Here is a 14640-nt window from a genome sequence, read left to right on the forward strand (position 1 = left end):
GGGAGTGGCGACTGCCTGGAGACCATGGCCAAGGGTGGTGGTGGAGACAGATTTTACACAGGTGTTCGAAAGGCTCTTAGACAGACACATGGATGGAAAGATGTGGAAATTGTGCAAGGAGGATGGACAAGTTCGGAATGTAATAACCAATTAGCCGAGTAAAACCTGGTGGGCTGAAGGGCCTTTGCTGTGCTGTACTGTTCCATGTTGCATGAATACAGAAAGCTGGGAACTGGGATCGGTGTCGATGGGAGATAGTTGACATGGACAGTGCGTCAGATCGGCAATTCCCAGGCACAGCAGAGCTCAGGCCTGGGAATGTAGGCTGTCTTACAGTTCATCAGCCCTACACTAGTTCCTACGTATTCCCCAGCGCTCTGCTCGGTCAGGGGTGGGGGCAGGGGGTGGTAGTGGTGGTGACTCTACCTTCACAACCCACCCCTTATTCTGCAGAGGTTTTGCAGCTTTGTGGGAGGCAGTGTGGTCTCCCCTCATCGTTCCCTGCTCAGCTAGTATCAGACACTGACCCTGCCCCGACCCTCTTCACCCCACCTATCACCATGACACCCCTCCCCATCTCCCAAAACACGAATCTTTCACCAGCTCTGCTCACCACACCCACCATCCCCTTCCTGTCCCCCACACTGCTCCTCAACCCCTCCAAACCCCTCTCTACACAGCCACTGATTTTCACTTCTCACCACACCCATCCCCTACACCATCCACTCTCAACTCCTCCCCTACACAGTCCCCTCTCAACCCCATCCCCCAGACTCATGTCCTGTTACAGTAGGAGTCCCCTAACCTGTCCTCCAGACTCACATCACGATAAGGTGGGAGTCCCCCCATCCTGTCCCCTAGACTCACGTCCTGTTACAGTAGGAGCCCCTCCTCCCACCCCGTCCCCCAGACTCACGTCCTGTTACAGTAGGAGCTCCCGTCGCCAGCGTAGCCCTGTGTGCAGTGACACTGGAAGGACTGGAAGGTGTTGCTACAGATGGCGAACTGGTGGCAGTTGTCCAGATGGAGACGGCATTCATCGATATCCGGGCACACGCTGTAGGACCAGTCTGCCGGCTCACTCCCCGACAAGCCTGAAACACCCAGTAGGGCCACCGAGCAGTTGTCAAAGCCTGAGAGGCTGTGGAAGTCACCGGGGAGACATCTGGAAACCAGATAGACATTAGACACCAGAGGCAGACAGGCCCCAGACATCAGACACTCACCACGTGGATGTACGACACACCACAGGGCTGGTGGATCACAGTTTCACCACCCCTACCTCTCTCCTATGTTCCCAATGACACCTTCCCTCAGGCCAACCTCTCCCCTCCCACCACCACTCTCCCCTCCCACATCCCCTCAAACCACCCTCTCCCATCCCACCACCCCTCAGACCACCACTCTCCCCTCCCACATCCCCTCAAACCACCCTCTCCCCTCCCACCACCCCTAAACCACCCCCTCTCCTCCCACCTCACCATAAGACTACCCTCTCCCCCCCCACCACCCCCAAGCCACCCCTCACCCCTCCCACTTCCCTATAGACCACTCTTTCTCCTCTCACCTCCCCATAAGACCACCACTCTCCCATCCCACCACCCCTCAGGCCACCCTCTCCCATCCCACCACCCCTCAGACCACCCTCTCCTATCCCACCACCCCTCAGGCCACCCTCTTCCTCCCACCTCCCCTCAGGCCACACTTCTCCCCTCCCACCTCACCACAGACCAATCCATTCCCCTCCCACCTCACTATAGACCATCCTCTCCTACCCTACCTCCCATAAACCACCACTCTCCCCTACCACCTCCCCCTCCTCTCAGACCACCCTTCTCCCCTCTTATCATCCCATAGACTACCACTCTCCCCCTACATCTCACCTGACCACCCTTCTTCCCCTCCCACCTCCTCTCAGAGCACTGCCCCCCAACCCTGCCCCACCCTCTTTCCATGGAGCCCAGCCGGAACTAACCTGCCGACGGTGGGATTGTCAGAATTCCCGCACCAGCCGCACTCAAAGTTCTGTAGACAAGTTTTGCAGGTGGAGAAGTGGAAGCAGTCGGTACACTGCTTCACTGAGTGAATGCTGCGGGCAGGACAGGGAGCAGGGTTTAACATGGGTCTCCTGCCCCCAGCACACCCAACCCCTACCTGAGCCAGCTCCCTCCCTTCTGTGACCCACTCCTCTGCAGCTCAACTCTGCTACCTTTCCCAAACAGCCCTCAGTACTTTGGTATGTTTGATTATGTTCCCTTAATAGTAAAATTTGCATAATTTATGCCCATGTTTTCCCTGTGAATGCTGCTTATCTAACATTGTGCGTCTGTGCTACTGCTGAAAATAACCTTTTGACAAAACCATAGATATTTTAGTTTTTATTGCAGATTTTAGTAATCTTTTTGTGTTTAGTGGTGTACTATTGCCTCAAACCAACAAATTTCACAACTGTGGAACTGTGGAACCAGGTAGAAGGGAAAAGTGGGGCGAAAGTGGAACCAGGTGAAGAAGGGGGAACAAAATGGGGGGGGGAAGCTAGGTGAGTGTTTGAAATGGAGGGGTATGGGAGGACCTTGATGGAGTGAGAGGAGGGGGCAGAGATATAGGAGGAGAGAGTTCCTTGAAATTGGAGAATTCGGTTGGGGTGTAGGCCATCCAAGGAGAATATGCTCTTCCCCCGGTTTGTGTTTGGCCTCTGGGTAGCAGTAGAGAAGGCCAAAGACAGACAGATCAGTGAAGGAGATTTGATCTAACATGGAGCCGGAAGAGGTCAGAGGGCAGTGGTGAGAGGTCAGGGTCACAGATGGCCATCGTGGTTGGGGCACAGGTACCCTGTAATGTTACTGGCTGGTGTCTGCTTGGTCTCATCAACATACTGGAGGCCACACCAGGAGCACCGAACGCAGCAGACAAAAGTTAGAGGGGGTCAGCTGAATCTCTACGTCGCCCCTCCCTCTTGTCTCTTTATCTTTTAGTCCTGAAGCCTCTGCAGATGCAGCTCGACTTGCTGAGTTCCTCCAGCTGTTGTTTCTTTCCTTCTCCCAGTTACTCCCAGCAGTCCCGCTGCCCCGAGATCCCTGTAACCTCCTCCCTCCCACACTCTCACTCTCTCCTGCCCGCCGCACAGCAGGAGCAGTTTACAACACATATTTAACCCGGGCACCGTGGCATGTCATTGGGACGTGGGAGTCAGGGAGAAAGTGCAAATTCCCAACAGTTGTGCCACCCTGAGGGCTGGAGATTAGTCTCCAACGTTACAGCCTCTGCTGCTGTGGTAGGTCTGTGGTAACTTAACCAGCACGCACCAAGGAGCTGAACCCTGCAGGGCACTCCCAACCCAGGAGGTTAGCAGGGTCAGTGACTGGTGGGTGCAGGGTGAGGGTCACAGACAGAAGCAGCAATGGGTCCGGGTTGGTGAGAGATCAGGGTTATGACAGAGGCCAGAAGACAGGGATAGGTTTATGCAAGAGAGAGGTCACGGGGTGAGAGGTCAGGATTCAGGGGCACGGAGAGGGGACAGTGAAGGGATGGGTTCATTCTGGGTCAGAGACTGCACAGTCGGACGTTACCTGTCATACCAGTCCCGACACTCCCCAGATGGGTACTTGGCCAGGTAGGCGGCAAAGAGAAAGCAGGTTCGTGTGGATTGACACCAGGCACACTGGCTGGAGTTGCTCAGGCAGTCCTGACACGACGATCGCCTGTTGACACAAACTGCGGAGTCACCAGCACACCGGGCCACAGGCCGCAAAGCATCCGGGAACGCACTCACGTACACACACTGCCCTTCTCCCGCCTCCAAACGACAAGGAAGGATGGGGCGTCTTGATCAGCGACGGGGACTAGTCAGGGAACAGTGGGGGAAATAGACTGGGGAACAGACCAGGATAACGGGTTAGGGGACGGCGTGGATCAGGGAACAAACTGGGGTGGGGGGTGGAACAGACCTGGACAGCAAACCATGGAATCGGGTGTGGGTACAGACTGGGGAAGGTGGGGGAACAGACAACTGGCGAGGGGAAATAGTTGAGGGACAGACCCGGGGAATGGGTTGGTAAAAGGACCAGGGTGAACAGAAGGAGCACGAACAGGGGGATGTACCAGGAGACGGAGGCAAATGTCCCCACCCCCACTGACCGTGGCCCTCCCCTACTCACAGGTGGCAGGGTGTGGGGCAGAGGGCAGGAGTCCGGATTCCGGTGGGGGATCGTCCCCGGCGGCTGCACTGGAAGTCCCCCTTCCTGCTGCTGCTGGGGTGCCACTCGCAGTACGGGTCCTGCAGGCATTCAGAAAATGGTCAGGCTGGATCTGCGGTCACACAACCTGCACACTCACTGCATGGCTGACAGTTCTATCTGGTGCCTCTCAGGCAACCTCCACCACATCGGTGGAGGACTGCTTCAGTGACGGTCTTTGGTAGTGTCTAGACTGTTGCCTGTGCCACACACCAGTGAGGATGAGAACAGGAGGATTTAGCAGGTGAATGCACAGCTGAGGAAATGGTGCAGGGGCAAGGGCAAGGGCAGGGGCTCAGATTTATGGATCATTGGGAAGGTACAACCTGCACAAAAGAGACAGGCTACACCTACACCCAAGGGGAACCAATATCCTTGTGAGCAGTTTTGTTAGAGTTGGTCAGGAGGGTTTAAACTAATTTGGCAGGGGACAGGAGGATGGGAACCAGAGTGACAGTGCTGAGGATGGTTGACAAACAGAGGTAGTGTATAGTGAGACTCCTAGCAAGGAGAGCCTGATGATAGGGCAAAATTGCAGTCAACAGGATGAGTCGCAATGTAAAATTTGGACAAAATCGAAGAGGGCTGAATACAGGACTGAAGGTGTTATATTTGAATGTGTACTGTATATGGAATAAGGTAGATGAACTTGCAGCGCAGTTACAGGTTGGCATGAATGACATGGGCATCACTGAATCGTGGCTGAAAGATTACAGCTGGGAGGTTGAAGTCCAAGGATACACACTGTATTGAAAGGACAGGCAGGTAGGCAGAGGGGGTGGTGTGGTTCTGTTGGTAAAAAATTAAATCAAATCATTAGAAAGAGGTGACAAAAGACTGAAAGTGTTAAATCATTGTGGGTAGAAATGAGGAACTGCAAGGGTAAAAATACCCTGATGGGAGTTATATACAGACCCCCAAACATTAGTAAGGATATGGTTTCCAAATTACAACAGGAGATAGAAAATACATGTCAAAAGGGGCAATGTTACAACAGTCATGGGGGGATTTCAATATGCAGGAAGATTGGGAATATCAGGTTGGTGCTGAATCCCAAGAGGGGGAATTTCTAGAATGTCTATGAGATGGTTTTTATACAGTAGCTCGTGGTTGAGCCCACTAGGGGATCAGCTATTCCCAGTTGGGTGTCATGCAATGAACTGGAATTGTTAGGGAGCTTAAGGTAAAAGAACCCTTCGGAGCAACAGATCATAATATGATCGAATTCACCAAGCAAACTGAGAAGGAGGAGCTAAAGTCAGTTGCATCAGTATTGCAGTGGAGTAAAGGGACTTACAGAGGCAGGAGAGGAATTGACCAAAATTAATTGGAAAACAACAGTGGCAAGGATGAAGGTAGAGCAGCAATGACTAGATTTTCTGGGCCAATTCGGAAGGGACGGGATATATTCATCCCAAAGAGGGAAAAGGCAAGATGACACAACAATGGCTAACAAGAGAACCAAGGCCAACACAAAAGCCAAAGAGAGGTCATATAATAGAGTAACAATTAGCAGGATAGAGTAAAAATTAGCGGCAAGTTAGAGGATTAGGAGCTTTAAAAAAACCAACAGATGGTAACTAAAAAGGTTATTAAGGAAAAGATAAAATATGAAAGTAAGCTAGCCAATAATATTAATGAGAATACCAAAAGTTTCTTCAGATATACAAAGTATAAAAGGGAGGCAAAAGTGGATATCGGATCACTGGAAAATGATGCTGGAGAGGTAGTAATGGACGATAAAGAAAAGGGAGACGAACTGAGTAAGTATTTTGCATCAGGCTTCACTGTGGAAGACACTAGTAGTAAACAGGAAGTTTGAGAGTGTCAGGGGGCAGAAGTGAGTGCAGTTGTCATTACTAAAGAGAAAGTGCTTGGAAAACTGAAAGGTCTGAAGGTAGATAAGCCACCTGGACCAGATGGTCTACACCCCAGGGTTCTGAAAGAGGTGGCTGAAGAGATTGTGGAGGAACTAGTAATGATCTTTCGAGAATCACTAGATTATGGAACGACTCCACAGAAATAGAAAATTGGAAATGTCACTCCACTTTTCAAGAATGGAGAGAGGCAGAAGAAAGGAAAGTTAGTCCGACCGCAGTGGTTGGGAAGACGTTGAAGTCAAGTGTTAAGGATGTGATTTCAAGGTACTTGAAAACACATGATAAAATAGGCTGTAAGGCAGCAGGTTTCCTCAAGTGAAAATCTTGGCTGACATATCTGTTGGAATTCTTTGAAGAAATAACAAACAGGATAGAAAAAGGAGAATTAGTTGATGTTGTGTACTTGGATTTTCAGAAGGCCTTTGACCAGGTATCACACATGAGGCTGCTTAACAAGTTAAGAGTCCATGGTATTACAGGAAAGATACTAGCATGGATAAAGCAGTGGCTGATTGGCAGGAGGCAAAGAGTGGGATCAAAGCGAGCCTTTTCTGGTTGGCTGTTGGTGACTAGTGGTGCTCCACAGGGGTCGGTGTTGATACCGCTTGTTTTTATATTGCATGTCAATGACTTGGATGACAGAATTGATGGCTTTGTTGCGAAGTTTGTGGATGATTCGAAGATAGGTGGAGGGACAGGTAGATTTGAGGAAGCAGAGGACTTAAATAGACAAGGAGAATGGGCAAAGAAGTGGCAGATGGAATACAAGTGTCGGGAAGTGTACAGTCATACATTTTGGTAGAAAAAATAAAAGGGCAGACTATTTTCTAAATGAGAGAAAATTCAAAATCCTGAGGTACAAAGCGAATTGGAAGTCCTCGTGCAGGGTTCTCGAAAGGTTAATTTGCAGATTGAGTCAGTGGTGAGGAAGGTAAATGCAATGTTCACATTTATTTCAAGAAGACTAGAATATAAAAACAAAGATGTAATTTTGAGGCTTAATAAGGCACTGGTGAGGCCTCACGGAGTATTGTCAGCAATTTTGGGCCCCTTAACTTAGAAAAGATGTGATGACACTGGAGAGGGATCGAAGAAGGTTCACAAAAATGATTCCAGGATTGATCGTTTCATATGAAGAGTGTTTGATGGCTCTGGGCCTCTACTCACTGGAATTCAGAAGTATGAGGGGTGACCTCACTGAATCCTATCGAATGGTGAAAGGCCTCAATAGAGTGGATATGGAGAGGGTGTTTCCTATGGTGGGGGAATCTAAGACCAGATGACACAGCCTCAGTATAGAGGGGCATCCCATTAGAATGGAGATGAAGAGGAACATCTTGAGGCAAAAAGCAGTGAATCTATGGATTTCATTGCCACAGGCGGCTGTGGAGGCCAAATCATTGGGTATACTTAAGACAGAGGCTGGCAGATTCTTGATTAGTCAGGGCATGAAGGGATATGGGGAGAAGTCAGGAGATTGGGGCTGAGTGGGAATTGGATCAGCCATGATGAAATGGCGGAGCAGACTCAATGGGCCGAATGGCCTAATTCTGCTCCAATATCTTATGGTCTTTACTCTCTCCATCACAAAAGGCAGGATCTCCTGGTGGCCACCCATTTCTATTTGACTTCCCAGTGCCACACTGACGTGTCAGTACACAGCCTCCTCTACTACCATGACGAGGCTAAACTCAGGTTAGGAGCAAAACATCAGTCTTGGGTAGCCTCCAACCTAACGGTCTGAACATCGGTTTCTTGAAGTCCCAGTAATTTCTCACGCCTGTCTCTCCATCTCTTTTTTCATTCCTCATTCTGGTTGCAAGTTCTCTTCACCAACCCATCACCTCCCTCCTTCCCTTTCTTCCATGGTCCACCATCTTCTCCTATTAGATTTCTTCTTCTTCAGCCCTTTATTTCTTCCGCATATCACCCCCTACATCTTCCTTTTTACCTGGTCTCACCTATCACCCGCCAGTTTCTACTCCTTCCACTACAGCACCTTCTTATTCTGGTTTCTGTCCACTTCCTTACCAGTCCTGATGAAGAGTCTCAGCTCGAAACATCACGTTTACTACCCCCTATAGATGCGGCACACGTTCCTCCAGTGTTTTGTGTGTTGCTCAAGGTTTCCAGCATCTGCAGAATCTCTTGCGTTTACGACAGTTTGATGTGTTTCCCATGGTCACACACACACACTGCACTGCGTGGCTGACAGTATTATGCGTTCAACACAGGCTGCACCTCACCAGAATACACACAGACAGTTATGTGTGCTCCCTACGGATCGTAAATGCACCAAGCTACACACATCAGTCTATGGGCCTCGCACTAACCTCACTGCAGGCACGACTGTCCGTGTGCTCAACGTGGGACACACATGCACATCATATATGGACATCTGTGTGCTCGAAAGGCCACGCACTCACTACATTACACATTATAGTCCCTGTGCTGGACAAACCAAAGGACACACACACACACATTGCACTACACGTGAGTCTCATGCCAGAGAAAGCAGTGGTTACTCACCGCACAACATGTGTGACAATCCGTGTGCTCCCCACAGAGCGGGCAGTCCCCCGGCTGCAGCACCAGCTGCAGATCACGCCCACACTGACTGTCCATGCCCGACGTGCGCTGATGACAGGTGTGGGAGGCCGGGCACCAGCCGCAGCCCTGGTCTGATAGGCAGGCCAGGCAAGAAGGGTAGGAGTCGCAGCTGTCAGACCGGAACGGCTCCAGGAAATGGAAGGAGATTTCCTGCGAAGACAAACATTCTGTGTGTGTGAGCGCACACGTGTGCATGCATGCGGCAGCCCAGGGGGACGCCCTGGGAAGGGCCTGCGGCAGCCCAGGGGGACGCCCCGGGAAGGGCCGGCGGCAGCCCGGGGAGACACAGCGGGAAGGGCAGGCGGCACCCCAGGGGAACACACCGGGAAGGGGAGACAGCACCCTAGAGGAGACACACGGGGAAGGGGAGGCACAGATTTTGGAGTAGCAAAAGCAAGATCTGTGCAAGAGCGAGAACCACTGAAAAGAGGAAGTCTCGTTGCGAGTGTCACTTGGGCCAATAAAAAGGTGTACGTGGAGTGGCAATTTTTGGAGTGGACAGATTTAGAATGGTGATTTGAGGCTTTGGCGAAAACAGTCAGAGGTCAAGGTCCCAAAACCATTTTGGACAGCCACTATAATAATGGGCCAGTACAGAAGCCAGAGGTCTGAGGCTTTGGCTTCAGAGGCTTCGGTAAGGCAGGACAAGTGAGTAACATGGAAGAGGAGGTAAGGCTTATAAAATTATGGTAGTTAACTTTATAAGATACCAAATTACCACCAATTAAATAAAATAAGGATGCAGGATCAGGTGATGTGCTGTAGCTGCATGACATGGGAGCTGGTGGACCCCATTATGTTTCCTGGTGACCACATCTGCAGCAAATGGTGGCTGCTCCAGGAACTCAGGCTCAAAGTTGATGCCCGGAACCTGAGCTTCAAACACTGCGATGCACTAGGGACGGGGAGAGTTACCTGGACACGATGTTTCAAGGGGCAGCCGCAGCCATTAGATTAAATACTTCAAGTTCAGTCCGTGGCCATGAGGCACGTAGTGGCTTCCAAGAGGTGGTGCGGGAGCAGGCTCAGCCTCAGCCCTTGAATTTGCCCGAGGGATCGGAGACTGTTGCTCCCAGTGAGGATGTGAGTGGGACCAGTAGGATGGATAAGCAACTGAACCAAGGACCATGGTTGAGGGAGCCTATCAACCAGGGTGAGGGAGGGAAGAAGGGAATTATAGATGTAATTGGGGATAGTATAGTCTGGGGAACAGATACAATTCTCTCTCTCAAGTTTCAAGAGGCTGCAGTGTCTGCCTGGTGACCATGTTTGTGACTTTTCATGTGACCTGCAGAGGAATTTGGAGTGGCAGAGGAAAGAATCAGTTGTTGCGGACCATCTGGGTACCAACAAAGTAAGAAGAACAAGGAAAGAAGTTCTGCTAAAGGAATCTGAACAGCTAGGGACCAAATTAAAACAGAAAACCAAACTGGTAATAACCTCTAGAACGATATCTGAGCTAGGTGCAAATTGGCAAAGGGTTAATAAGTGTTGATGACGGACCACTGGAAAATGACCATGGAGAGATAGCAATGGGGAACAAACTCAGTACCAAGCATATGGCATCAGTTTTCACCGTGGGAGACAACAGCAAAGTTTGAGTGTCGTGGGACAGAAGTGAGTGCAGTCGCTATTACTAAGCAGAAGATAAATAGGAAGCTGAAGGTCTGAAAGTGAACAAGTTCACCTGGACCTGATGGACTACACCCCAGGTTTCTGAAAGAGGCAGCTGAAGAGACTGTGGAAGAATTGTAAGAATCACGGGTTTCAAAGGACTGGAAAATCACAAATGTCACTCCACTCTAAGAAGGGAGGGAGGCAAAAGACAAGAAGTTATAGGCCAGTTAGCCTGACTTCAGTGGTTGGCATGATGTTAAGAATCCGTAACAAAGTACGAGGTCTCAGGATACTTGAAGATACATGATAAAATAGGCCAAAACCAGCATGGCTTCCTTAAAGGGGCATCTTGCCAGGCAAATCAGTTGGAATTCTTTGAGGAAATAATAAGCAGAATAAATAAAGGCGAGTCATCGTACTGCATAATTGTTTACTAGGATTTTCAGAAGTCCTTTGACAAAGTGCCACCAGTGCAGCTGCTGAACAAGATCAGTGCCCATAGAGTTGCATAAAGATACGAGGACAGACAGATTGGCTGACTGACAGAAGGCAAAGAGTGGGAATACAGAGGGCCCTATCAGGTTGGCTGCCAGTGACTAGTGGTGTCTTGCAGGGGTCAGTTCCGGGGCTGTTCCTTTTCACATTATATGTTAATGACCTGGATGGTAGAATTAATGGGCTTCTGGCCAAGTTGCAGGCAATACCAAGACAGGTGGAAGGGCAGATAGTATTGATGAAGCAGGAACGCTTAGAAGAACTTGCATAGATTAAGAGAATGGGCAAAAAAATGGCAGATAAAATAAGAGTGTATGGTCATGCACTTTGGTAGAAGGAATAAAGCTGTTGAGTATTTTCTAAACAGGGAGCAAATTCAGAAATCAGAGGTGCAAAGGGACTTGGGAGTCCTCGTGCAAGATTCTCTAAAAGTTAACTTGCAGTTGAAGCCGGTAGTAAGGAAGGCAAATGTAATGTTAGTACTCACTTCAAGAGGACTAGAATGTAAAAGCAGACCACATATGGAGTATTGTGAACAGTTTTGCCCCTATAGCTAAGGAAGGATGTGCTGGCATTGAAGAGGGTCTAGAGGTTCAGGAGAATCATTCCAGAAATTAAAGGTTTAACGTACAAGGAGTGTTTGATGGCTTTAGGCTTGTACTCACTGGTGTTTAGAAGAATGAGGGAGAGTCTTATTGAAATTACTGAATATCTAAAGGCCTAGATAAAATGGATGTGGAGATTTTTCAAATTGGGGCAGAGCCAACATGTCACCAGTGGGTGGTTTCTTTAAGTTAATCTGCAAAACAGCTTAATTTCTTCTCTTTTTCCCTTTTCAAGGTGGATGGGGTGCTATTAGAGTACGTGATCTACAGCACACTTGAACTGTGGTTCTTTACAGCGATGGTTCCCATTCCTGGGGCTCACTGACGAGCTGTTTTTCAGTATCCCCAGGATGTGGCCTGGATGGCTTGAATCTTCAGGGTAAGGCCATGTGGATGAACCAATTCCATGCCAGTGTCACTGACTGAGACGTTGCAAAAGAAACGGATCACGAACAGCGGACTGGCTGCCGGAGGCCTCTATACTCGAGCGATCACTCTCTCTCTCTCTCTCTCTCTCTCGACGAAGGGAGAAAGTTTGCTGCCGATTCTCAAGTTGGAGAACTCAGAACAGAAACGACCCAGCAGACTGCAACACTGCGAATTGTTTTATTTTGTTGGTCTCCCTTCTCGCTATGGAAAAGGGGTGGCACCTGGCTGTCCCTTGTTAGGGAGAGAGCGTAAGCTTGTAGCATGTCGAATTATTGGGTGAATTATTTAGTGTTAGTTGGACTGCAGATCATGATCTCTTTTTGGGGGCTTCACTATTGCTTGCTTAGTGGGTGATGGGTGCTGATGCTTTCTGCTGAAATAAGTGGGGGGATGAAGGGAGGATTATGCTTTACTGCTGCTTGTGCATGATAAGAAAGAGAAGGCTTTGGGGTTCTAACGTTTTCCTGTCATTCAATCTTTGGAGTTCTCTTCTGTCTTCGTGGATGATGTGATGAGCAAGAATATGAGGTTGCATACTGTACACATTCTCTGATATTACCTGGGACCAGTGAAGCACTGAAACAGTGGGAGAGTCTATGACCGGAGGGTACGGCCTCAGGACAGAAAGGCGTTCCTTTCAATACAAACACCTATGTCAGGACGCTGTTCATCGACTATAGCTCAGCATTCAACACCAACATTTCCACAATCCTGATTGAGAAGTTGCAGAACCTGGGCTTCTGTACTTCCCTCTGCAATTGGGTCCTCGACTTCCTAACCAGAAGATCACTATCCGTGCAGATTGGTGATAATATTTCCGCCTTGCTGACAATCCACACTGGTGCACCTCAGCAGTGTGTGCTTAGCCCACTGCTCTACTCTCTCTATACCCATGACTGTGTGCCTTGGCATAACTCAAATACCATCTATAAATTTGCTGATGACACAACCATTGCTGGTAGAATCTCAGATGGAGATGAGAGAGCGTACAGGAGTAAGATATACCAACTAATGGAGTGGTGTCGCAGCAACAACAGTAAGACGAAAGAGCTGATTGTGGACTTCAGGAAGGGTAAGATGAAGGAACACAAACCAATCCTCATAGAGGGATCAAAAGTGGAGAGAGTGAGCAGCTTCAAGTTCCTGGGTGTCAAAATCTCTGAGGACCTAACCTGCTCCCAACATGTCGATGCAGCTACAAAGAAGACAGCGACTATACTTCATGAAGAGTTTGAAGAGATTTTGGTCTGTCAACAAAAGCACTCAAAACCTTCTATAGATCTACCGTGGAGATCATTCTGACAGGCTGCATCACTGTCTGGCATGGCGGCAGGAGGGGGTTACTGCACAGGACCGAAAGAGGCTGCAGAGGGTCATAAATTTAGTCGGCTCCATTTTGGGTACAAAGTGCACAGGACATCTTAAAGGAGCAGTGTTTCAGAAAGGCAGTGTCCATTATTAAGGACTCCCAGCACCCAGGCCGCGTCGGGCCGGAGTTCACTCCCCACGGGAGGCCGCTTCTTGGCGGATGATGGCCCCATGGAAGGATTGAATTCAAGCTGTTACTTTCTTTGATGCTGATGGAGAATGTTTTTGAAATTCCAAGACGTGTGATAATCGGTGTGTAGTTTACACTTGTCTCCTTCGGTCTTTCTGTGTTTTCTGTCTTGTTGCCGATTGGCGGGTGAGCGATACGTTACTTTTTTTTGGGCAAGGGAGAGGTTGGGGGGGTCCGGGGTTTGATGTTTCAACTGCTGTGTCCAACCATGAGCAAATGTGGAGCAGACTCGACTGACTGAATGGTCTATTTTGTTCCAATGTCTTGTGACACCCAAGGGAGGGGCAGGCACGTGAGGTGGAGGGGCTATCCCGAACTTACTGTGGTCCCCACGGCTTTGGATCGCTCCCAGGTGAGCGTCATCTCGCTGGTCTGGCCATTGCCGGAGCTGTTGAGTGAGCCCTCCAGTCGGATCGCGTACTTATTGCCACGTTCCAGCAGTGGGAAGAGCCGGTCCCCACTGTTCCTCTGCAGCAGCCGAGTCTCCTTCTCCGGCTCTCCTGCCCAGTGTCCGACCTCTTCCTGATCATCACAAAGGAGTAGCAGAGGGCGCAGGAGGCGGAGGCAGTGGGCAAGAGAAGGGAAGGGTGTGGGGACAGAGGGGGAGAGTGAGGATAGGGGAGGAGGCGGGGGGAGACGGGACGCAAGGGGGGGATGGGAAGAGGGGACGGGACAGGGGTGAGAGAGGGGCGGGGTGATGGAAGCAAGGGCAAGGGAGAGGGGGGCAGGGAGTAAACAATGGTGAGAATACAGCTAGTATCCAGAGTGCCCCCACTGACCCTCCCATACTCTGTCGATCCCTTCCACATCCTCACCAACCCTTCGCTTACACCTTGCACCAACATACCCCACATCCTCCCCCCACTCCACCCAAACCCCCACTGTCTCCCCATTAACTTTCTCACCCAATACAGCCCACGTCCCTCAGTAACCCACACAGCCCTCTCTCAATTAACACCCTCCCTCACTACCCTCCATTGTTACTCCCCTATGGAAGTTGTGATAAGACAAGGTTAAAGACAATGTCTAAGCAAGGATAGCCAGGGGATATGTAGTGTGGAGAGACCGTTGAATGAGACCGCTGGGGCCAACCTTGCTTATTGCAAAGGGTGAAAATGACCGTGGTAGTCTGCAATCAACCTAAAGTCCATAGCTTCTCTTTATACAGTAGCGGGTGCCAGAGACCATTGCAAGATCAATCAACGTTCACA

General features: G+C 49.8%; 1 protein-coding gene across 1 annotated transcript in view; it reads right to left on the reverse strand.

Annotated features, from left to right (window-relative positions):
- Positions 1-14640, reverse strand: part of megf8 (multiple EGF-like-domains 8) — a 124859-nt gene that overhangs the window by 67998 nt on the left and 42221 nt on the right. Inside the window, exons 16-21 of the mRNA XM_063056749.1 lie at positions 13751-13951; positions 8645-8875; positions 4158-4276; positions 3570-3701; positions 1976-2089; positions 917-1165 (exon numbers count right to left, since the gene is read on the reverse strand). Of these exons, the coding sequence (XP_062912819.1) occupies positions 917-1165; positions 1976-2089; positions 3570-3701; positions 4158-4276; positions 8645-8875; positions 13751-13951 (1046 nt within the window). The remainder of the gene's footprint in view (positions 1-916; positions 1166-1975; positions 2090-3569; positions 3702-4157; positions 4277-8644; positions 8876-13750; positions 13952-14640) is intronic.

Source organism: Mobula hypostoma, chromosome 8, assembly GCF_963921235.1.
Source record: "Mobula hypostoma chromosome 8, sMobHyp1.1, whole genome shotgun sequence".
Taxonomy (NCBI): domain Eukaryota; kingdom Metazoa; phylum Chordata; class Chondrichthyes; order Myliobatiformes; family Myliobatidae; genus Mobula; species Mobula hypostoma.